Source organism: Gracilinanus agilis, chromosome 5 (assembly GCF_016433145.1).
Source record: "Gracilinanus agilis isolate LMUSP501 chromosome 5, AgileGrace, whole genome shotgun sequence".
In the NCBI taxonomy this organism is placed as follows: domain Eukaryota; kingdom Metazoa; phylum Chordata; class Mammalia; order Didelphimorphia; family Didelphidae; genus Gracilinanus; species Gracilinanus agilis.
The window spans coordinates 236404517-236431054 of record NC_058134.1 but is presented as its reverse complement, the minus strand read 5'-3'; the positions used below and the strand labels follow the sequence as shown (position 1 = coordinate 236431054).

General features: G+C 37.0%; 1 protein-coding gene across 1 annotated transcript in view; it reads right to left on the bottom strand.

Annotated features, from left to right (window-relative positions):
* The window catches only part of NR2C1 (nuclear receptor subfamily 2 group C member 1), a 71880-nt gene extending 50336 nt beyond the window's left edge, over window positions 1–21544 (bottom strand). The window contains exons 1-3 of the mRNA XM_044679916.1: window positions 21491–21544; window positions 12966–13196; window positions 6565–6646 (exon numbers count right to left, since the gene is read on the bottom strand). Coding sequence (XP_044535851.1) covers window positions 6565–6646; window positions 12966–13196; window positions 21491–21544 — 367 coding nt within the window. The remainder of the gene's footprint in view (window positions 1–6564; window positions 6647–12965; window positions 13197–21490) is intronic.
* Between the last annotated feature and the right edge of the window lie 4994 nt (window positions 21545–26538).

Sequence of the window (26538 nt, the reverse complement as noted above, 5' to 3'; positions counted from 1 at the left end):
ATATATATATATATATATATATATATATATATATACACACACACACACACACACAATTAAACATTTTAACACATCTCATGAGAAAGAGATGCAGTGGGCACAAGGACACAAAATTACACATACTGTGGGAGGCAGTGATTCTATTAGGTTTTTTTTACTCAATTGTTTTTCTTTGAAACTAGGAAGTATTCAACATCTATGTGGGGAGTAGAGAATGGAGGATTTTAGATGACAGTAACGTAAATTAATCAATGAACAAGCATTTATTCAGGGCTATGGGCCAGGAACTATGTTAAGAGCTGATGATACAAAGAAAAAATTAAATAGTCTCTGCTCTCAAAGAGCTTACACTCAATTTAATTCAATAAACATGTATTAAGCAGCTATTACAATAGACAAGTCATTATCCTTAACACTGACTACACAAAGACAAAAACACAACATTCTCTCCCCTCTGAGAGACCTCAATTCTAACTTGTAATGGAGGGAACAAATGTGTAAATTTAGGTATATACAGAATAAATGTAAATAAAATAAAAATAAAGACAAAATAGATAGGAAGGATGGGCATTAGCTTTTGGATCTGGAATCTTCCTGCCGGAAACAATTCTTATCCATGTCATCAAGAGGGAATCTAGGGGAGCATATAGGTAGCTCAGTGGATTAAGAACCAGGCCTAAGAACAGGAGGTCCTGGATGCAAATATGGCCTTAGACACGCTCTAGCTGTGTAACCCTGGGCAAGACACTTAACCCCTCATTACCTAGCCCTTACCCCTCTTCTGTCTTGGAACCAAAACACAGTATTGATTCTAAGATGGAAGGTTAAATTTTTTTTTTAAGAGGGGTACTGAGTCAGAGGTAAGAAGAGAAAGAACATGCCAGGCATGGCAGACATGCAGAACAAAGGCATGGAGATGGAAGATAGAGCACCACATGTAATGATGTTCAGTTTGGCCTCATGGGTTAGACCAAAGATCCAGATTGAAAGACTTAAAGAGAAAATTGGTACTTGGGAAGCTACTACAATCATGAATTTCATAAAAGTGGTACAGTGAGGAAGCAAAAGGAAAGATAGACACATACATTGGAAGCAACCCAGATAGAGATTCAGTCATATAATGTCTGGGTCATATATGAGAGGGAGATGTGTACAGTGGCAAAGACTTTAAAAATAGGTTTGGGAATAGCACAGTGGATAGCGCTAAGCCTGGAGTCAGGACCTGGGCTCAAATCTGGCCTCAGATACTTCCTAGCTATGTGATCCTAAGAAAGTCACTTAACCCTAATTGCCTTGCCTTTGTTGTTCTTCAGTCTTAGAATCAATACTAAGATAGACTGTCTATCTGTACCCTTCTATCTCTCTTCCTATTGTCCTTTAGGCTACCTGCAACTGTGATTCATAATCATAAATGGAACTAGATTGTCAAGGACTTTAAAAGCTAAATAAAGGGGTTTATATTTGATCTTAGAAGCAAGAGAGAGTGACTGGAAAGGAACAACATGATCATACCTGGACTTGAGGAAAATCATTTTGGCTGCTGTGTGGAATACAGCCTAGAGTGGGGAGAACTTGGAAGTGAAGAGACCAAATGGGAATCTGCTTCAATAATCTAGGTAAGAGTTAATGAGGAACTGAACTAAGATGGCTCAGATGCAAGAAAATATAGAGGAGATAGAAACTGCAAGACTGCATGTGACTGGACATGTGAGGTAAGAGTGAGGAGAAGAAAATAACGACAAAGTTACAAACCTCAGAAGGAGGAGAATGTCCTCAACAGAAATATGAAAGCTAGGAAGAGAAATGAGTTTGGAGGGAAAGATAATGACTTTTGTTTGAGAAAAAAACTGGGATATCCGGGTTGAAGTGGCCAGTAAGGAGTTGGACAGGTAAATATAAAGTCCAGAAAAGATCTGTGCATCATCTGCAGAGAAGTGATAGTTAATCCCACGAGAGCTAATTGATGTCACCCAAAAGAGAACTCCTAGAGAGAGAAGAGAGGATAGAGCCTTGGGAAATACTCATAGTTTAGGGCAGGGGTCAGCAACATATGGCTCTCGAGCCATATCTGGCTCTTTTGAGGGCCAAATATGGCTCTTTCTGCAGGAGCCATAAAGTCAATTTTTTTTTTCAGGCGCTGTTACAGGAACGTGCACTGTGAACACTGTACGGCTCTCACAAAATTACATTTTAAAAAATGTGGCGTTTATGGCTCTCACAGCCAAAAAGGTTGCCAACCCCTGGTTTAGAAAGTATGATCTGGATGATAACCTAGTCATCACAAAGACTGAAAAAGAGAACTGGTACAGAGTAGTGTCACAAAAACAGCAAAAGGAAAGCAGGGTGATCAGTAGCATCAAATAAAGCAGATATGCCAAGAAGGAAGAAGACTGAAAAGACCTTCAAATTAACAAATAAAAGATCATTGATAATTCTGGAAAAAGTAGTTTCAGTGACTTCAGTGATGAAGTCAGAAGTCAGACTGCAAAAAGCTGAGGCAAAGAAATAGAAACAAACAGAGAAAGCTATTTTATAAGTTTGACAGAGAAAGACTGGAGATCTTAGAAGGCAATAGCTTGAAGGAATGCTAATGTCTAGTGAATGCTTCAAAAATGGGGAATTTCTCCCCCAATCGACAAATGTGGTAAAGGGACATAAATAGGCAGTTTTCACATGATGAAATCAAAACTATCAAGCACATGAAAAAGTGTTCTAAAACCCTCCTGATTAAAAAAAATGCAAATTAAAACAACACTGAGGTACCACCTTACACCTAGCAGACTGGCCAATATGGCAGCAAAGGAAAGTGATAAATGCTGGAGAGGATGTGGCAAAATTGGGACACTAATACACTGCTGGTGGAGTTGTGAATTGGTACAACCATTCTGGAGGGCAATTTGGAACTATGCCCAAAGGGCTTTAAAAGACTGCGTACCTTTTGACCCAGCCATACCACTGCTTGGTTTGTACCCCCAAAGAGATAATAAGGAAAAATATGTGTACAAAAATATTTATAGCCATGCTCTTTGTGGTGGCAAAAAGCTGGAAAATATGGGGATGTCCATTGATTGGGGAATGGCTGAACAAATTGTGGTATCTAATGGTGAGTGATGGAATACTATTGTGCTGAAAGGAATAATAAACTGGAGGAATTCCACGTGAACTGGAACAATTTCCAGGAAGTGATGCAGAGCAAAAGGAGCAGAACCAGAAGAATGTTGTACACAGAGACTGATACACTGTGGCACAAATGAATGTAATGGACTTCTCTACTAGCAGCAGTGCAATGATCCAGGACAATTCTAAGGGATTTATGAGAAAGAATGCTCCACATCCAGAGAAAGAACTGTGGGAGCAGAAATGCAGAAGAAAAATATGATTGGTCACATAGTTCGATAGAAGTATGATTAGGGTTTTGATGTTAAAAGATCACTCTACCGCAAATATGAATAACATGGAAATAGATTTTGAACAATGATACATGTGTAACCCAGTGGAACTGCTTCTCAGCTTTGGAACAAGGGAGAAAAGAGCAGGGGGGTGGAGGGTGGTGAGAAGAACCATGAATCAGGTAACCATGGAAAAATATTCTAAAGAAAAAAAGAATGGGGAATTTCTGAAGGCTGTAGGGAAGGAACAAGCAGATGGGGAAAAACTGAAAATTAGAGAAAGGGATAAATGAAAAAAATTTCATTGATAAAATATTACTTTTTTAAAAGAAAGTAATCATGATAAAAAGGGTGAGGAACTTTTCCATCTTTGTTCTCATTTACTGATGCAAACCAACTTTTCCACAACATTTTTTTTTTAAACCCTTGTACTTCGGTGTATTGTCTCATAGGTGGAAGATTGGTAAGGGTGGGCAATGGGGGTCAAGTGACTTGCCCAGGGTCACACAGCTGGGAAGTGGCTGAGGCCGGGTTTGAACCTAGGACCTCCTGTCTCTAGGCCTGACTCTCACTCCACTGCACAACATTTTTTGCCATGCTTCCTCAAGTCCAGTTGATTACTGACATCACTGAATATTGAGATGGATACTGATGTGGAGTAGAGGATCCAGGTGAGTTCTTCATAAAATTTCATTACTTCTTTATCCTCTAAAACAGATGCTGGCACACTAGCTACAAAATGTGTGGTTTTTCTGTTAATGGTGATCATACTTAAAACAAGACAAGATGAAGCATGCCATAAAATGATGTTCCTTGTTGCCTTTAAGCTCATGATGAAACTTAACTCCTTTATTTACCTGTCCAAAGCAAATCATGAGCATTCCCACTAAGAAACTGTCTTCTGGTTTCCATTTATAACAAAAACATCAGCCTTCACCAAGAATATATCAGTTTCACTGGTCACTGGACAAAGATCACACATGAATTCAAACAACTAAACTGATGTTTATAGATAGGTAGAAAGGTAGCTGTGTGATTCTCAGCATATTCTAGTGGATTGAGAGCCAAGCATGGAGACAGGAAGCACTGGGTTCAAGTCTGACCACAGACACTTCCTAGCTGTGTGACCCTCAGACAAGTTAACTTACTTCCACTGCCTAGCCCTTACCACTCTTCTGCCTTGGAGCTAATACTTAGTATCAGTTCTCAGACAGAAAGTAAGGGTTTAAAAAATAAAAAAAGAATCAAGGTCACCTCTGTACTACAAATAATATTTATTCACTATCAATACCACTTCTTCTTTGAGGTGCTCAAGAATGAAAAGCTAGAATGATTCTATCAAGTTTTACTTTTGTTTTTTACTATTTTTTTTAACAACAACAACACAAAAAGAGAATAAATCAAATTTTCCCACACAATGAAATTAAATATCAATGTAAGATAAAAATAAAATCTAATTTTTATCTCTGACCCTGGACAACTAAAATATTTTCTAATAAAACCAGTTATGAAATGCTACTGCTTACATAGAAATGGGAAAAATAAATAATGTAGTTTTATCTATGAGGGTTAGATGGGCATGCCTGATTTTAGTCAATAAAATCACTTTTTAATTTCATGAAATGGAAATGAAACTCAATGTACCAATATTAGAAAAACTAAAAGCATTCACCATCTTGTGTAAAATAAACAGGGTAGTCTAGACCAGCTATTTCTAAGGTCCTTCCTATTCTAAAATTCTGTTATTTTACATTTTTTATATACAATAATTTAATAAGATAGAATTTAGCAGAATCCTGACTTTTCTGTGGGGCCACCTCATAACCCACTATCTGAATGAAGATTAAATTGGTTCTTGGTTTTATGTTACAAATACAAAAGGAACTAAATGAGTTCAGAATGAAGGAATTCTCATCACTATCATTTACAAAAAAGATTTTTGGTTCCTGTTCTTTACATCCATACAGAAGAAACAAAATGTCAACAAAACGCTTCCTTTCCAATGATTTAAAGACCGTAAACCTATTACAATCTTCCGAAATCACTCTTTGCAGAATATATGGTCTGTCTATTTACTATTACAATTCAAACATTAAACAGTAATTTATTGTGTCAGATCTGGCAACAAATTAAGGCAGAGAATTCAATTTAATCTAACAAACCCATATCAAGTGTCTACATAACTAAATACCAGGCATTTGAATTATCACAAAATAAGAATTGCATTAATAGTAGCTAGAGATAGAGATAGATGAAAAGTTAGAAGTATTTGCATCTACCAAAGACTAGTACAAATAAGAAATTTTTAAAATATATTGTCTAACAAGACCAAAAAGTAGAAGCCAAAGTACAAAACAATACCCAAGAAGAAGAGTTCAAAATTTTACATACTCTTATTATGGAGATTAAGTGAGCAGCCAAATAACTTTTGTGGCTTTTTTTTTTTTAAGGGAGGAAGGAATTTAGAAATAGGGGGAGAGACTCATCAGAAAACATCCTTAAAGAGTTTTCTCAACACCTGATCTCTCTACCCAAACTCACAAATGATCTTTTAATATATACTTAGAAGACTTAATCTAAGAATGTTTACTTTCTTAGGTACATAGAAGAGAAGCAGAATGTTGGACTACCATATTAAATATGATAACTACCCTCCAACCCCAAAAAGCTACAAGGGGTGAAGAGTCCCAGTTTAAATGCAGTTCTCTTTTACCTCTTCCATTAGGTAAGGATAAAGATTTACATTGGTTATGTTTCTCAACTTCATAATAAAAGTAACTTATTTTTAATAAAGAGGCACACATTTCAAAAAATTTCACATCTCTAACTCTTCCCCTTCTTCCCTTTAAAAAGGTTTAAATTATTTTTCATTCTCCTTTGACTAATGAATTTTGTGAATCTAGTTATCTACAAATTAAATTTGATCGAGAGCATAAATGTAATGAGAAAACATTATAAAGGCACAACCTTTAGAAAAGGCCAATTGACTTTCTTACATTACTACTAATTTTCTAAAACAGATCATCATGAAATGACATAATCCTATTTTAAACTATAATAAAAGCACTATTTAAGAAAATAAGTGAAAAGATGATATGGATCCTATATAAAGGTTATTTTAATAAAAAGTACAACCCAAAGTCAAGTTTTACAAATCGTTTAATAAAAAATTTACCTGATGCTTTATCTCCACACACTACACATAGATCGAAAACTTTATTTGGTGTCTGGTCTGAGGAAGAATGATCTGTTAAAATCTAAGGAAAAAATAACATTGTTGTTACTTAATAATTTTCTCTCTACATAACCCCCCATTACTGTTTTTGAAATCTAATATCCACTCTGAAGATGTTTCATCAGCCTTAAATTGTTTCTGTTAAGATGAAGAATCCAAAAGTTATCATGTGATCTTTAAACCTATCTTTACTTGTCATGAAAATTAAAATTAGATTTCTAACTGTAATAAACAATTGGTTTTAAGTAGAATGTTCTTACACATTGATCAGTTAAGCCTTAATTAACAATACCCATACAGAATAGGAACACAAATTATTATTACAAAACAAGAATAATAAATTATTATTTTTTTAATTTTAAACCCTTAACTTCTGTGTATTGACTTATAGGTGGAAGAATAAATTATTTTTTGGCATCCATCTCCAAAGAACTGAAAGTAATGCGTCTGTATAGCATAAACCTTCTATAACTCTAAAAGAGGTGTCTGAATCTATATTAATGCCTTCCTTCACTTCAGGAAGAGTCTCCCAGGGTTCTGGAAAGCCAAAGCTACTCTGTCCCCTTCTCTAACATTTCATCTGCCTTTGCCTTTAAGAGGATGATATGTCTTTATGAGCTACTAATATATTAAATTGTTAGATCACATGAATTTAAGACTGTAAATTACTCAGGAAAAAAAATCTTTCTTCCTTTTACATAAACATAGCATATAAAGCTTTTTATATTCTTCAAAGAATTTTCAAGCAAGTTATCTCATCAAATCCATGGGAAAAGCCCATGATGTAAATAATAGGAGATATCATTATTCTTTTACAAAAGGAGAAACTGAAAAACAATGAATTGCTCATACTCTCACAGATCATTCAAGGTGCTATCAGGCCTAGAATGTAGGTCCTCTGATGCTTAGATCCTATATTCTTTCTATTAAATTGTCAGTAAAATTGGTGAGACACAAATATCATTTCCATTTTACAGTCAAGAAAACCAAAACATGAGACTGTGCTGATTAATGCAAATTTTTTCTGGGTCCCTAGTATGAAAATTATTATAAAAATAATAACAATCTTTAAAGCTAAAAAAAAGAAAAGAAATATATTTAGGGAAAATATAAGAAATATATCAGATATATGATTTTTTAAAAAGCCCTCAGTATCTATAACATAATATATTCCTACAAGACAAGTGCCTACTTCTGATCAGACCAGTGGTCAAAGGACATGAACTGATTACTTTCTTTTTTTTTTTAAATCCCTTACCTTCCGTCTTAAAATCAATACTGTATCGGTTCCAAGGCAGAAGAGCAGTAAGGGCTAGGCAATGGGAGTTAAGTGACTTGCCCAGGGTCACACAAGTGTCTGAGGCCACATTTGAATGAAATGATCACTTTCTAAGGAGAAAATGCAAACTGTTTAATGACAGGAAAATATGATGAATTTCCCTAAAAATCAGATAACTACAAACTTTGAGAAACTACAGTTGATCCTATAAAAAAGCAATATAAGAAAAATGACAACACAGAATGGCTCAGCCACGGGGAAAGGGACCAAAGTTTGTAACTCAGTACCGTTCAGTTGGTCCTATAGTACATCTTTGTAAATATTTTAGCAAGCTAGTATTAGCATATAACAAAAACAGCCAAAATGACTTTCTAGCTTTGTGACACCAAGCAAATCACTTAACCACAATTGCCTAGTCCTTATCTAAGCTCTTCTGCCTTGGAACCACTACTTAATGTCAATTCTAAGATAGAAAATAAGGGTTAAAAAAAAAAGCAGCCAAAATGAGAATACCTTACTAAAACCTGATTTTAAAATATCAAATATATTGGTTTTCTAGATTTGTAATCGTAAAAATAAAAACTGTTTTCCACAAAATTGTTCAGCTTCAATAACTCACTACGGCATGGAAGTGATAACCCTGGGTTCCTCCAAGCTGCCCTGATATAAGGCCAGCCAGGTTCTACAAATCTGAGAAGTCATCCTAGGAACATGGTCCTGGTGATAGCTTAACACAGCTAAATACGCAAAGGCTCAAAACCTCTTAACTGGACATTTAAGAGACACATTCACTGGCAGTTACAACCTAGGAAACAAAGAAAGCTACAAAATGTCTTTCTGCCCTGTTTGTTCTCTTTTCCTTTCTGAAAGTAGATAAAAAGTGGAGCGAGGGGGCCAGCTAGGGGGCTCAGAGGATAGAGCTAAACCTACAGATGGAAAGGTCCTGGGTTCAAATCTAGCCTCGATCACTTCCTAGCTATGTGACTTCCTGAGCAAGTCATTTAAACCCCATTGCCTAGCCTTTACTGCTCTTCTGCCTTAGAACCAATACACAGTATTGATTCTAAGACAGAGGATATAGGTTTTTTTTTTTAAAGTGGAGTTGATGGTACTAAGAAACTGACTCTTTTTAAACCATCTGTCAACATTCACTACTGGTAACAATCTGAATGCGCAGCTGAGGGTGCAATAGTACACAAAGCGCTAAACCTAGAGCCAAGAAGACGTGAGGGCAAACCTCAGACCCCTTACTAGCTACAGGACCCTAGGTAAAGCACATCACCTTTCAGGATCAGTTTATCATCTATAAAATGGGAGCAATCCTAGCATCTGCTTTCCAAAGCTGTAGTGAAGATTAAATGAGGCAATATTTGTAAAATGTTTAGCTTTTTAGTAGTGTATAGCACCTGGCACATACTTTAATGACCGACAAGAAGATTCACATTTATATTACAAACAAAACCAGAAAACAAAAAGAAGTTGCAGATAAACAAAAGGACAATAAGAGGGAAACACAGCAATTACTAGTATTCATTTTATCACAAATCCAAAGGTAACAAGAAGCATCATTTTATGGGCTCTTGGATCATCTTGTATTGTAGGACAAAGTGATCCAATCAGTGTTGCAAATATTCACCACAAAAACAATGACAGAGGATGCCTAACATTGGGTATATTGGATGGGATCCTCTAAATTCAATGAGCCTCCATTTTGATCATCTATGATTTAATGCAAAGAGCTAAAAAAGATGGTGCTGAAGAGTAAGGAATAAAAGAGGTCTATAGCTTATAGACAGCAGAAGCCTCAAGTCTAAACATGAATATTTTCTCTGAGAAAATAATTTTTTTTTTTTAATCCTGGGACTCCATTCTAGGAGCATAGGGCCACAACCAGTAGGCAATGGGACACATAGTCGCCCAGGGTCACCCAGCTGGGAAGTGTCTGAGCCCGGACTTGAACCTAGGACCTTTCGTCTCTAGGCCTGGCTCTCAATCCACTGAGCTAGCCCAGCTGCCCCTACTTTAGGTTGCAGTTTCTTTAGCAGATGTAGTTTTTACAGGGTGGGGTTGCTAGCCCCACGCCCAACCCTCCTCCTTTTTCATCTGGGCTAGGGACCGTCCTTGGCCCAGGAGTGGTAAGGGTGGGCAGTAGGGGTCAAGTGACTTGCCCAAGGTCACACAGCTGGAAGTGTCTGAGGCCGGACTTGAACCTAGGACCTCCTGTCTCTAGGCCTGGCTCTCAATCCACTGAGCCACTCAGCTGCCTGAGAAAATAATTAGGTAATGCCAAATAATTCCACAAAGTGGAATTAGTTAAATCTTGATAGGAAATGATTCATTATAACATGGAAGTCATTCTTAAATCTGTATATAGTCAGACAGAATTAAAAACAATGATCAAAATTAACAGAAAATTAGAAGAATAAAATATGACAAATGTGTCATGCAATTAAAATAACTGCAAAATGATACAGTGAAATAAGTGACTAATGATAGAAAATGAGGAAAGGATCAAGGAAGACACAACACTAATACTGACAATTTTATCCACAAGTCTCACTCACGAAAATCAATTGCTATAACAAAAAAAAAAAAAGTCTAGAAACCTCCTCTTCCAGAAAATACTTCAATGCTTTGCAAAAGAGAGAGATTTGACTACCACGGGGAAGACCAGCTTGAAATGTAAACTCATTTATGAATCTCACTGATGAGGACGGTAAAGGAGCCTGAGTAGTAAGACTCCAAAGAACATCTAAGAGATGTCAAAGGAAAAGAAAATTTAAAGTTTAATCCAAAGATATTTTAACATAGAACAGGTAAGATGACAGACAAAAAGATAGGGAAAAAACTACAATAATAATAGACAACTTTTTCCCACTCAAGGACTATAGTGCTGCCATGTTTGGCTCCTACAGCATCCCTGATAGGCTTCCTGAAGAAAAGGAAATGGCATAGAACAAGCAAAAAAATTGGGTATAACATCTGCGCTGAACAAATTTTGTACTTCTAATGTGCACAAGAAGGCACCAGCTTGTTGGAGGACAGTCTTGCTGACAGTTTTTTCCTAAGTTAAATACTTTTTTTTTAAATTATCAAACCAAAAAGAGCAGGAGGAACTCCCAGTCACTAAACAGACTACAAGTAAAGTGATGGTCACCCCAGAATATCAACTGGTAAAAACCCACCTGTTCCTTTTCAATGCCCTCTGAAGACTAAAAACAACACATGTTGAGATCATTCTTATAAAAATTTTGCAACAGATGGGAGAATAGTCATATATAAGTGAGAATGGCATACACACACCAAAATATCTAAGAATCTTCAAAAGATATATGAGATGAGCCTTGCTTGATGACAGCAGATAAGAATACGTGCTCAGGGGTCCAGTAAGTTCTTTTAAAAATATTTTGACAACTATATTCAATGTAACTGGTTTCTTCTGTAATCTTATTTACTTAATTTTGTGCATTTAAAAAGGTTATTCTTGTCAAGGCTTCACTTGACTGCCAGGTGTTGTCAAGGATACAAAAAGATTCTAGATGCTCCAGTTTGTAGATGATTATGGATGGCTTTAAGTCATTAAGCCTGAAGAGCCTTCCAAATGAGAGCTTAAGGCAAACTAGAAGCAGACCAAGCAGAAGACAATTCACCGTGTTAGGCTTTGTGGCCAGAAAGTGGAAAATGAAGTCTCTAATGACTGGCCAAGTGCCACTACATGGTAGATACTTAATAAACGTGGCTTAACTGATTGACTCTTCTCAAGCAAAGGGCCACAGAATTAAATTGGGAAAGAATTAGGAGAATCTTAAAATCTAGTGATGCAAGTGGCAAATAAGCAAAGACACATTAAGTTACAATATGATTAAGAGAACAGAAGAGGTAAGAAGAGCTAAGAGTTTTGAGAAGATAGGGATTCGACTCTGGGACAATAAATTAGAGAACAAGCATTTATTAACAGCATACTATGTAAAAAAAATACATAAAGGAGGAGGAAATTCAGAAGGGGACACAGACAAGAAGGGTGGCTCTGTTAGTATCAGGGTAAACTGAATAGTTCATATTTACAGATGTTTGACCAGAAGGGAATGGCAACAATGACCAACATTTTGAGCCTAAGTAATTATAATTGTCCACAAAACTAGGTCTCACAAACTGATTCAGCTATTTGAATAATATAGCTATGTGTGTGTGTGACTAGCAAGAATTAAGAGTAATACAAATTAAATGTTATGTTCATGCAGAATTAGATTGTGTGTCATCTGAGAGTCCCTTTGTAGCCACTTGGACTAGATTTTACTGAGCAGCATATTCAATGAGTTCAATCAATGGCTAAATACCTTGAATATAGTAATTGTCCCTAACTTATCTACTGAATGAATGATATTAATACTGATTTTCAGACATAAAAACAGAATCCATTTCAATTGTTTATTCATCTTTGACATTAAAGAAACAGGAAAAAGAATATACTGTTTTCTGGCTATAAGCAGAAAAGCAGTTCAATAACTTAAGAGTTATAAAAATACCCATGTATTAACCTCATTCAGAAAATACAAAATTCAGTTTCAAACAGAATCCTTTTTTGTGTGTGTTCTATTGTGTACATGGACATGCTTTTTTGGTTAGCACTTAAAAATAAAATTATAAACAAAAGAAAAAATTACATACAGATGTAATATTCAAATCTTAATTATCTGCACCAATTTAGAAAAACAAAGGCTTGAATAACAGAATAGTTAACTAAAAAGTTGCCTGGCTTTGAAACTCAGTTTAAGGTGCCCTGCTCACTTAAAAGAACTCCCACATCCCATTTCTTCCTAGCCTTGACTCACTCTTTGCCTAACTGCTAGCAGCAAGGCCAGAAAAGAGCTCCAGTTGGCACATCACTACAAAAAATATACCAAGCACAAATCGATTCACAGATCATCAAAATTCTGCTCTGCTGCAATGTTTAAACTATTGAAGAGCAATGGTGCTTTGCACATCTATAATAAAAATTTTAGTGGATCCTTTCTTGTGTGTTAAGATGACAAAAGACTTTGGGGAATTCATTAGGCTTTACCTGGATGTGTTGTGCAGACAGGTCAGGAGCAGTGAAGAACAGCTGGTTGACACCTGCAGCATCTGGCGTTGTGAGGAACACTTTCCCTGGAGTGGAATCCTGCCTGGTCAGAATGACTTTGCTTGGGGTGGCACCATCATGATTGGTCAGGATGTACTGCTTGCCTGGTGTGCTCTGGCCCAGGGCTGTCACAATCTGGATTTTTTGGCCAGTTTGCTGGTCTGTAACAATCTAATACATTTGTTTTAGTTTGTTATTCTACATTATTTTTCTGTTCTAATCTCCAGCACCCCAAGGTCTTTGTGACATACCTTTTCATGGCTGGTATCAATATGACATATTACAAACACACAAGTAATCCTATAACCTTTATACCTAGTCTAGGGCACAGATTAGTGACCTATTACCTTGAGATAATTCTGGCTCATTTCTTCTACACATGGCCCAGAATGATCCTGTTCATCTCTAGATGAGAAGAATCTCATCAAGCTTTCAATTGCAATATGATCTTTATATGCCCACTCCCCTTCTAGATTTGAAAGAGAACCTATGATAAACAACAACTCCACTTTAATTTGTTAGCATCAATGTGCATTATCCCATGGTGCAGTAAAAGAAGTACTGGATTTAGAGTCAGGGAACATGGATTCAAATTTTGGTTCTGCCAGAAAGTGTCTGTGAGACCCTGAGCAAGTCACTTAACCTTTCTAGGCCTCAGTTTCTTCATTTGCAAAATGAAAGGGTTGGATTAAATGATATATTAGTCCCTACAAGCACTAAATTACAACTTTATCTTTTCATGTATGACACTAATATTAGATCAAATTATAAGATATTATTTTGCTAAATTTTAACTTGATAAAATTCTATTAAAAATAAAGCACTTTGAGGGGCAACTTGATGTAGTATAATGGATACAACACCAGGCCTGGAGTCAGGAGGAATTGGATTCAAATCTGTCCTCGCACATTTCCTAGCTGTGTGACCCTAGGCAAGTCACCTAACCCTGTTTGCCTCGGTTCCTCAATTGTAACATGAGCTAGAGGAGGAAATAAGAAGAAATCAAGGCTCTCTTTATATTAAAAAAAAAACCCTACAAATCACTATTTATTGTTGTTATTGTTGTTGTCCAGTTGTGTCTGACTCTTTATGATGTGATTTTTTTATTTTCTTGGCAAAAATACTAGAAAATACTACATTTGAAGGATGGGGAAACAAGAGACAGATTAGGGAGAAATTTCTCACATAATAGAAGAGAAAAAAATAGAACTTTTACAACAGAGGGGAAAATGGAAGGGATGGCAGGCAGTGCTTGAACCTCACTCTGATTGGAATTGGTTCAAAGAAGGAAGAATAGATAATATAGATAGTTGTGTATAGAAACAGGAGGGAAAAGGATAAGAGAAGGTGGGGATGGATGATAAATGGCAGAGAGAAAGTGGTTAGAAGCAAAATAAAAGTTTGAGGATGGACAGGATTCAAAGAGAGAGAGAAGAAACAGAAGATAATAGGATAGAGGGAAATAGACAGTAATCATAACTGATTAGTTCATCCATGAAAGAGAAGTAGATAGTAGAACAGATTAGAAACCAAAATTCAGTAATATGTTGTTTACAAGAGACACATTTGAAAAAGAAATACACATAGAGTTAAAATAAAGGGCTAGAAAAGAATCTAATTTTCTTCAGTTGAAATAACAAAGGCAGGGCAATCGTGATCAAAGTAAAAAAAATAGCCCTAATTAAAAGAAACAATCAGGGAAACTACATTTTGCTAAAAGTTGCCACAGACAGTGACATCATATAAAAAAATTTATGAGGGGCAGCTGGGTAGCTCAGTGGAGTGAGAGTCAGGCCTAGAGACAGGAGGTCCTAGGTTCAAACCCAGCCTCAGCCACTTCCCAGCTGTGTGACCCTGGGCAAGTCACTTGACCCCCATTGCCCACCCTTACCACTCTTCCACCTATGAGACAATACACCGAAATTAAGGGCCTAAAAATTAATTAATTATTTAATTAATTAAAAAAAAAATTATGTCAAGTTTTTCTGATGAAGATATGTCTCAGATGAACTGAATCAGATAAAAATCAGAGCCATCCCTCAACTGATAAATGGTCTAAGGATGCAAAGAAGCAGTTTTCAGAAGAAGAAATCAAGGCTCTCTTCACATAAAAAAACAAACTACAAATCACTCTTGATTGTTGTTATTGTTGTTCAGCTGTGTCTGACTTTATGATGTCATTTTTAATTTTCTTGGCAAAAATACCAGAGTCGTTTGCCATCTCCTCCTCCAGTTCATGTTACTAGGGCAAACAGAGTTATGTGACTTGCCTTCTGTTTGAATGTCAATTTTTCTATTCACTCTGATCTTTTCATCAGGAATGCTTGAAAGTCTTCTATTTCATTAAATATTCATTTTCCCCATAGAAGGATCACATTCAGTCTTTTGTTGTGGTTGTTAGAATACCAATGAATATTAAAAATATTTATTCAGGGGGCAGCTGGGTAACTCAGTGGAATGAGAGCCAGGCCTAGAGACAGGAGGGAGAGCCAGGCCTAGAGACAGGAGGTCTTGGGTTCAAATCCAAATCAAGACATTTCCCAGCTGTGTGTCCCTGGGCAAGCACCAAAGCATGATATTGTAGATGGGGAGAAGTTCCACTACCTGAATATGTGCTGGCAAAGTCTTTCAACCAAAAGCAGATAAGCTTAAATGGGTGACTTGTCTTAATGAAAATTTCTTTCTTCAATATATGGTAAAAAATAACGTTGGGAAAACTGTTATCTTTAAACTCATTCTGAACAAGGAAGAACTGATTCCTGAAGTGGAGGAGATGGGATTTGGGGAGACATTTAAGCACTCCAACATGATCAGAATGGAGAAAGAAAAGCTTGCTGAGTTTAGTTTGATGTGTCCCCTAGATCTGAAGAATGCAAGGTTTATTAAAGCAGATAAGTAAATACATATCTTATAAATCTATCCCTTTAATTTTTCTTTCAATTACATGTAAAAATAATTTTCATTGACTGTTTCCTAACATTTCGCAATCCAAATTCTCTCCTCCTTTTCTCCTTCCTCCCTGAAACAGTCAATAATCTGATACAGGTTATACTAGTGCTACCTTGCAATACATATTTTCATATTCCCCATATAGTGAGAAGGTATACAGCACACATATAACTAAAAGTATATGAAGGAAACAGAATGAAAGATGGCACAATTCAATCTGCATTCTGATTCTGACAGCTCCTTCTTTGGCTGTGGTCAGTATTTTTCATCATGAGTCCTTTGGGAGTAGTCAACAACAAAGCTATTCTTGGATCCTTGCTTTGCTGATAATAGTTTAGTCCTTCACAGTTGATCATCATACAACATTTCTGTTACAGTATACTATGTTGTCCTGGCTTTGCTCACTTCACTCTGCAACAATTCATACAAGTCTTTCCAAATTTTTCTAAACTCATTCCGTTTGTCATTTCTTAAGACATAAATTACAACCATATACCACAAGTTGTTCAGCCATTCCCCAGTTGAGGGACAATTCTGTTGGTTTCCAATTCTCTGTCACTACAAAAAGAGATGCTATAAATATTTTTGTACATATATGTCCTTTTCTTTTCTTTTTTTTTTTTTTTTAATTTCTTTGGTATACAGACCTAGTAGTAGTATTGTTGGGTCAAAGGATATGCAAAGTTTTATGGCCCTTTGGGCATGGTTCCAGATTGCTCTCCAGAATGGTTGTATTAGTTCACAGCTCCACTAAGTGTATTAATAGTTCCAATATATTCCTATATCCCCTCCAATTTGAGATTTTCCTTTATGGTAATATTAGCCAGGGTGATAGATGTGAAATAATATCTTAGAATTGTTTTAATTTGTACTGTTCTAATCAAAAGTGATTTGGAGCATTTTTTCATATGATAGTTTTGATTTCTTCATATGAGAATTGCCTATTCATATCCTCTTACCTTTTGTCAATTGAGGAATGACTTGTGTCTTATAAATTTGAGTCAGTTCTCTATATATTTGAGAAAGGAGACCTTTGTCAGATAAATTTGCTATAAATTTTTTCCCCAGGCCCCTTCTGATCTTGGTTGCATTGGTTTTTGTTTATACAAACCCTTTTTAATTTAATGTTAATTAAAATTATCCATTTTTCCTCTTATAATGCTCTCTATGTCTTTTTGGTCATGAATTCTTTCTTTTCCCATAGGTCAGGTAAGTAAACTATTCTGTGTTCCCACAATTCCTCGGTTTTGCTAAGCAGATGGTTGGTCGTAATCCTAGCACCTTTGCCTTCCAGAATATAATATCCCAAGCTCTCTACTTTAATGAGAAAACTGTTAAATCTTCTGTAAGCCTGACTGTGGCTCCATAATATTTGAATTGTTTCATTCTGGCTGCTTGAAATTATTTTCTCTTTGACTTTGGAGCTCTGTAATTTGGCTTAATATTCTTAGGAGTTGTCATTTTGGAATCTCAGGAGGTGATGGGTATATTCTTTCAATTTCTATTTTGCCTGCTGGATCTAAGATATAAGGGCATATAAGATATAATTTCTTGAAATATAATGTTTGGCTCTTTGAGCATGGCTTTCAGGTAGTATTATAATTCTTAAATTATGTCTCCTTGATCTACCTTCCAGGTCAGTTATTTTTCCAATGAGGTATTTCACATTTTCTTTTGTTTTTTCATTCTTTTAACTTTATTGTTTCTTGATGTCTCTCAGCCATTAGCTTTCACTTGCCCAATTCTAATTAAAAAAAAAAATTTTCTTCAGTGAGCTTCTGTACTACTTTTTACATTTGGACTATTTTACTTTTCGAAGAGTTCTTTTCTTAAGTGAATTTTTGTGCTTCTTACCATTTGGCCAAATCTGTTTTTTAAAGGGTTTTTTTTCCAGTATTTTTTGTGCCTCTTTTACTAAATTGTTGATTTTCTTTTCATAATTTTCTTCTATCATTCTCATTTGTTTTTCCAATTTTTCCTTTGCCATTCTTCACTATTTCTTTAACTCTTCCAGGAATTTTTGTTGCACTTATGTTTGATGAGCATTTTTCAGTGAGGATTTTTGGATAGCTATTTTCACATTGTTGTCTTCTTCTGAATTTATGTCTTGGTAGCTTTTTATAGTCAAATTATCCTTTTTGTTGCTTGTTCATTTTTCTAGCCTATTTCTCGACTCAGAATTTTATGTTAATATTGGTCTCTGTTTACATGGGAGTGGGAAGACACTGTGCCAAACTTCAGCCTTTTTCATACTGCTGTTTACAAAGCTGGTTCTTGGGGTCTGAAAGTTTTTTTTTTTTATTTTATTTTTTAATTTTTTTACATTTTTAAACCCTTAACTTCTGTGTATTGGCTCCTAGGCAGAAGAGTGGTAAGGGTGGGCAATGGGGGTCAAGTGACTTGCCCAGGGTCACACAGCTGGGAAGTGTCTGAGGCCGGATTTGAACCTAGGACCTCCCATCTCTAGGCCTGACTCTCAAATCTACTGAGCTGCTCAGCTGCCCGGTCTGAAAGTTTTTGGTGCTTTCACAATAGTGATCCATGGAAAAGCATAGTTACTGCTTTCTTGTTCTGTGCTCTACTCTTTAGACCAACTATTTTTGCAATGAAATACCTTATCTTTTCTTCTTTTTTTTTCAGCCTTTTAACTTTGTGTTTAATATTTCTTATTGCCTCATGAAAGTCCCTTTTTTGTCCACTCTAATTTTCAGGGTGTTTATTGCTTCTGCAAAGTTTTGATTCTATTATACCATACTGTTAATTCTTTTTATCATTTTTTTCTTCCCTATCTCTCATTTCTCTTCTAACTTTTTTTTCAGGCTGTCTCACTCCATTCATTCTAGTTGAATTTATGCTCAAGCTCTATTTTTCTCTGAGGTTTGCTTATAGTTATTCTGGAGTCATTCTATTCTTTTGCATTTCTGTATGCCTCGAGCAACTCTGCTACCATAATAGCTCATCATGGTATGGTTCCGTTTTTGTTTGCCCCTTCTTCCAGTCTACTTCTTGACTTTGGATTTGATGACAAAAACTAGGATTTGTCACATTTCTGGAGGAAAAACTCAGGACTGGTCCTGTGGCTTACTTCTTGGAGTACTGAATGTTGTAATTTCCAAGGCTCCCAAAGTCACTGATCTAGGGCAAAATCTGATTACTAATCATCTGGTCTGGGCTCAGCAAGTACTTGACCTAGGTTTGGGCCTGAGCAAGAGTAGATGCTGCAGTATTCCACCATCCACCAATCCAATGGCTATCAGGAAGTCTGTTCATTTGGAGTAGCAAAACTGTAGGCTCCCCTTTGGACTGGGATTCCTGTCATGGTCATATCTCTGCTGGAATAGGTTAGATGCTGAAAGTGAGACCCTACTTAGCAAATGAAGTCTGAACCACAATGCTGCTGCTAGCTTCTGGACTTCTTCCTTTCTGGATAAACTGCCCAGGGTCTCTCCATCCAGCAATACCACTCTCCTGAATAAGTTCTCATCTCAGTATACCCAGGATCTGTGACCCAGAACTAGGTAGTGGACAGCAAAGTCTTTAAATCTGATGGAGCCCTGGTAGGGTCTGGAACATCGTCTTACTCTGGTGAACAGTCTCCCACTCTGCACTATGTGCTAACGCTCCAACCCCCATTTCCAATGTCCATAGCCTCCCTTGGCTAAGCTGGGGTGGATAAAGGATTCAGTGTGACATTTTCTGGAATTTCCCCATCAAAATCAACTCTGGTGCATTTTCTAGATCTGTTTGGAAGAGTTTGTAGAGGGAAGTTCACAGCTTCCTAAGCTCCTATCATTCTGCAATCCTGCCTTTACTTCCCTATCAAAATGTTAATAGAAATGTGCTGTGGGAAAAAATGTATACTATAAACAATTTCTGTTCTTTAATTTCTGCAGGTTGGGGAGGGTAGAAACATTAACTTTATAATTCAAAAAAGTGGCAAGTTTTAAGTGAATATTTGCCAAAGTTCAGGTTCTCTTGAATTAATCTCTTTACCCAGATAACTGGTTTTGACAATGTTGAAGCACTCAGGCCTCCTGAGGGGAAGGCAGGAGGCAGCACATGTCAGGCAAGTCAAAGCCCCACCACTATATTCCTTCTCCAGGTGGAGATAGACATCCCAGGAACTTGAATCTAAGAGCCTTGGAAATAGCCAAGCATCCATGCCCATCCTCTCAGGCATCAATCTGGGAAGCAGCCCCTGTAGAGATGCAGCCTAGCCACTGCTCCTGAAGGTGCTAGAGCCACTGTTACAGGAGACTCCAAAAGGAAAGTTCACAGAACAGTCAGACAGTTCAACATCAGAAAGTGATAGGATTTTATCAGAGAAAATGACATTAAAAAAAAAAAAAGATGTGATCATCTATTTTGCTACTGCATCATAAAGGAACATGGAGTCTTTCCATTTGATTTATAGGTGAAACTTTCTAGATCTTACCTCTCCCATTAGATGTGAGCCCTTAGAGTAGGAGCAGGCTTAGTTTTATATTTGTAAAGCCAGGGTTCAGCACAGTGCTTGGCACATCAAAAAAACCTAATAAATGCTTCTTTCATTCATTCATTGATTCATGTGTTAAAAGCACTTTTCTTTTAAACAGGGCTTGAAAATAGTGTTTGGTCCTAGAGAACAAATAATGAACCTCAGGGCAGAAACATAGGAAACTACTAGATAAGATAAGACGACCATTGTCGTACTGCCATAGTATCTATATCAAGTATTTTTACTTGTTTTTCTTTGTCATAGGAGAGGGTTCATGTAAAGACCTAAAAATATTAGTAATTTAAAAAAAACCAAATGTTACTGATAGTTTTTGTCTGTACTTCAATCAATTCAAGATATACCCTACCCTCTCTATCCCCACTGAACCCTCCTGTTGACAGCTAAGCAAAAAACAATCAATACAATATCATCTATGACAACATACATAGGACTCTATCCTGAAATTCTAGGTGCAATCATCTCCACCCAAAGAAAACAAGTTTCAAGGAAGAATTTATTAGAATATCTACTATGTGCCAGGTACTTTGCTGGGTACATTATAAATAATGCCTCAATTGATCCTCAAAATAGTTCTGCTATATATTTTTCCTACTTTTACAGCTGAAGAAATTGACCCAGACAAAGATCAAATGACCAGCCCAGAGTCACACAGTGTGTATTTAAGATGGAATTTGAACTCAGGCCTTTCTGACTCAAGATCCCATGCTCTCTCTCCATTGCACAAGCAGCTACAACACTAAAAATCACTATTCCATAGACATCGGGTTCTACAAATCTTGTAAGAAAATTTAATTGGTATACATGTAGATATGATTGAAAATCACAAGGGTGGCACAGTAAGTACTCTTTTCATTATTTTTCCTTTCCTTGAGGTGGGATTAGTTGATCTCAAGTCTTTCAAAAGACTATACTTTTTTCTTCCCTTGTAGTTGAATTACACTAAACTAATAATATTTCTCACCATTAATGATCTCCTGGGTAACATAAATATGTATTGATATGATAAAATAAAACATACCTCTCCCATTTGCTGTTCAATAATTTGATGAGCAAGTTCTTCTATGGTTGCCATGATCCTGAGTTCTGTCAAAGAAGGAAGAATCTTATAAGAAAAGTTTGTGAGGCAATCAGACTTGGCAGAAACCCCATGAGTTTACATACTTCAGAGAGAGGAGCCATACACAAAAGCATATGTGATAGAGAGAAGTTCAGATACGGTCTGATAAGGTATTCACAGTTCATCTAAAGGATACATACACACAAATTGATTTCTGCATTTGCACCTACAAGTTTAAAATAAAATATAAAAGCTAGACACATCTTTATGGTACAAATCTAAGAGAAAAATTAAATCTTGATATTTAATGTATTTGGTTTGTATAAAAAAGTTCTTCACAGACAACTTATGAAGAGGATTTGCCAACATTTTATGGCTAAGCTATATGAATGAGGAGTATATTAACCCCCAAGTACCAGGCACTGTGCTAGGTCCTTGAGATAAGATATAAATGAAATAGTCCTTGACTTCAAGGGGCTTACATTTCATTGGGGTAAATAGCACATACATAAATAAGCAAACAAAAAATAAATGGGGAAAATGGAGTGAGCCACCAACACAAAAGAGAAGCCCTTCTTTTTACTTAAGTATGACAGATAGCATTAGAGATATCTACCTAGATCAGGAGTTCTTAACTTGAAGTCTGTCAACTTGCTAATTTTTATATTTTGGTAAACACTGCAATATAGTTCAGTCTATTTTATTTAGCAAATTGCTTCTGTTTATGCAATCCAATAACTACCATTTGTTTTTTAGTGAAAAGTTTATAAATATATGTTGAACAGACCAAGATGCAAAGGCATTCAGTTGATTTCTTCAATTTCAGTGATTCTTAATTTCTCTCACATTATCATGGGAAAAGATAGATTGGAACTAATTAAATTACTTATGACAGTGACCTTCTAAAACATAGACCAACATACTATTTCTAAATAAAACAGAAAACTGCTGAACAAATGCAGATTTTGCTGTTCAGTCATTATTCAATGCTGCCCAACTTCTCTGGACTACATTTGGGGTTTTCTTGGCTGATACTTGAGTGACTTGCCATTTCCTTCTTCATTTCATTTTATAGAAGAGGAAACTGAGACAAACAGGGATAAATCATTTGCCCAAGGTCGCACAGCTAGGAAGCGTCTAAGGCCAGATTTTAACTCAGTGGCTGATCTGAGTAGGGAAGAACATCAGTACTGATCCCCTGCTGATTAAGTTTTCTAATAATGGAAAAGGATGGGCAGAAGGTAGAGAAGGTAAGAAAAGGTAGGCAAGAATGAGCAGCATATCATTTCAGATATGCTCTCTTGTCATTTTTCCATTAAAAGGATTTCCCCCCACCAAAGTTTTAATATCCAATTAGTTAAAATTTTACTAAGAGCATGTCACAACTTGAAAATTTAGCAGCCACAAATTTTGTCTCTAATTAGTGTTATGTAAGTATTTGTAAAAGATATTGCTCTATATACAACAAGAATTCCCCCCAATTTCAGGAAGGACTGTTCTAATGAGAAAGGAATTTGTCTAGACTCATATACACTATTACAAGATGGACAGATAGTTCTACAGATGATCAGACTGGAACATTTCTAATGGCAATGTGGTTATTCAAATTATGCAAAACTCACACAGGAAAATCAAGACAGACACAAAGAAGGCCTACTGGCAGAGTCCTCTTCCCTGTCTCCCACCTTAAGTTAGTGAGAGTTAAGCCTGTGCTCAAAGAGGGTGTTTTTAAGAACTTCCTCTTCTAGATTCCCAGCCTAGACAACTTTATAAAAAGGAGTACACATGAAAATTTTATAATAATTAAGGTCCCTTTTCAAGGCCTAATTAGGGTATCCAAATAGCTAATAATGACAAGGGAAGTAGAACCAAATGGTGGAGAGGGTACAGGAACCCTTCTGATCTCTATGAAATTACCCTCAAAAAAGCAAAGATATTGTGTCATTTAAAATTACTCTAAGCCCTGGGAGAAGACTGCTGGGGCCTTTTGGCTCTCGAGCCTGGAGGCTGGCTGACTGCTCTCTACCCTAGATCCTGCAGAGCTCTCAGCTAGTTTCTCTCTTGGCACCTTTTTCCCCTTCTATCAACCTCCTAATTTTCCCTAGACCTTCCCTTTTCTAATTAAAATAAAACCCAGCTATTCTAACCCTAAGTTGCTACCTGATCTTTTATTTGAGCCTCAGAGGGCCTGCCAGGGATCATTACCTTCCTTTCCCTTCCTCTACCTTCCCCTCTCCTTTCTCTCATCCATCCTTCCTCCTATCTAGCTTCCCTTCACCCCCTCACAACATAAATCCTCAAAATGAATTCTGGAGTAGCATAAGCCACAAGAAGACAAGGTAAAGCAATTCCTTAGCCCCAATACAACTTAGAAGGTCAGCACAAGGAAACTGGTCCACCAGGGTGCAGGTGGAACACAGAACACCAGGGCAGGCCACACCAAGGCAATAGGCCTTGAGAGCAGCTGAAGAAGCAAGCCAAGGCTTCCAGAATTCTCAACCACAGATAGTGGGGGGGAGGAGGGGGAGGGGGAGAGGAATGAGATACAACTGCTTAGAGTGAGATTCTAGGGGTCCCTTTAACTGGTTCTGGGTGCAAGACTCTTGTTGTGTTGCCATATGCAGAACAAAGTCACAGTCCTGGGGCATAGTCCCAAGGTGAGGAGAACCATCATTCACAGCACTTGCAGCCACAGGGGAGCAGGGGACCCTGGTCACAGTTCTAAAAGGTAAAAGAGTTCTTGGGGTTACTCACAGACCAAAACACAGGCAGGGAGAGTATTAAACACATCTCTCTCCTCATTATCATCCCACCTTGGAAAAACTGAAAGCAGATCAATCCCCAGAGCCAGCTCTGAGAGCAGCTGCACAAAGAACCTGAAGTTTGGAACAGTGCTCCCTTCACCACAGGTACAAAGCCCAACTTTAACAGTTTTTTAAACTAAAAGAAAAGAAAAAGGTAGAAAATGAGGAAATGACAAAAAAAGAAACTCAACATAGAAATTTATTTTGGTGACAGGGTAGACTCAAAAGAAGACAGCAAAGTCAATATTGCTGCATCCAAAGCTCCAGGATGGGATGTTTCTTTGATGTGTAATCAAGCTTCAGGTGCTCCATAGTGCCCCCTTCAGTTACCTTCATAGTCACTGGATTGACATTAAGGACAAATTGTCCTTATTCATCCTTTCTGCCAGGGGAAGTCTTCACATGCTTAGAGTAGACACCCTCTAAACCAGTGACAATTTGTGGCCCTTCAGCCTGGTTTAGTCTATCTGAGAAATAAAGCTAGAAATTTATGCTGAACCTGGGTTAAACTGGCATTCAAGGCTCTTTACAAGGAGTTGACATTTTATTTGACAATAAATAGAGAGCACCCCTGATGGCTTCTGAATAAAAGAATGTCAATCAGAACTACAAGTTTAGAAAATGATTAAAATGGCAACAGTGCAAATGATGAAAAGGACAAGACTTCGAGGGTAGAAGATCACTTGGGAGATTATTACACTGGAAATAGCAAATACTGAATTAATGTCACAAAATGTTTTAACTAAATGTGTATCTAAGAGGTCCAGAAATCCAGAAATATAATCAAACTCTTTCTGTAAGGGAGGTATAAAACAGTTAAGACCAGAGATTTGGAATCAGACAACCAGGCAGATTTTGGTCAGTAAGTCACTTTTACACTTCTGAAGATGTTAAGAAAATCTCTATTTTATCACTGAAACAACATCATGTCTTACAATTTACACTCAGTTATATCAGTTCTTTCATTTATACTAATCACTGAAAACTGAAAATTAGTAAATACTTAATACAAGGGATGGTCCCTCTAAAGACAAAGAACCCTAACAAAGGTTTGCCAAATCAGTAACATGAGGTATTTCAGCAGAAGACAGAGGGCTACTTTTTCAGGATGCCATGTAATTGGGCAACTCTGCTGGGAGAATATAAACACAATTCTTTTAAAACAAGATAGGGAGTGAAGGGGGAAAAGGAGACATCAGTAGAGCAGAAGCCATTTCCTTAAGGAAAGAGACCATTTTGTCTCTGTCTTTGTTAGAGCAATGTCTGACACATAATAGGTGCTTAATATACTTGTTGAATAAATGAAAAAACCTGGCATGAATGGAATAGGAAATATAAGAATAGGAACAAAATAGTTCAGAGTGGTTAAAAAGAGGACTAATACAAAAGAGGGATAGGAGCCAGAGAGAAGAGAGCCTTCTAAGATATTTGAATCAAGCGGGAACCACTGAAAGTTTCTGATTAGGGCATGACAAGTTCAGAACAGGATCTTGATTATTTTGGAAGCTATGCAGAAGGATACAGGGGCTCAGGGAGTAGTGAAGAAGATATTCCCAAATCCAGAGTAGTGAGGCTGGCAGTGGGGAGCAGAGAGAGGTACTGATGCCAGAGACAGCTGGCAACCAAGTGGATATCTGGTCCTTCAGGTATAGAGGCAAAGCAGATGGTGACTGTCTTCTCTGATGTCACTTCCACTGATGAAACCATGTCCATTTCTGATGTTGGCATATAGGGGAGTGACAAGGGCTTGGGGCAGGGAAGAAAATCAGAAGAAACTATGGCAGATGTGAATATCCAGTTAAGCACTGTTCACAAACAATAAGAGTTACAGGGACTAGAAAGAGTTCTGCAAAGAGTGAACTTTCTTTGTCTATCAATCAGCAACTTTTAAGTTAATCAATGGAAAACTTAAGTACCCCTACTTAGTACCTTACCAGTCACTAAGTATGAGAGTTCACAAGTAGAGTGCTAGAGTGGGTGACAACTCCAGAGGCCACTGACCACCCTCTGGGCAGTGCTAGGAAATTGAAAGACTGTGTCTGGTTCCTGTAAAGTGGGGGAGCAACAGGAAATGATATGGAAAAAATTGCTTTAAAAAGGCCAGCTTAAGGATTCAGTCTTTTTCTGGACTGGAGGAGAAGACTCTTTCCTTGGATCCTGCAGGAATGATTCCTTCCTTGGTTCTTCAGTGAGGAGGTGAGGAGA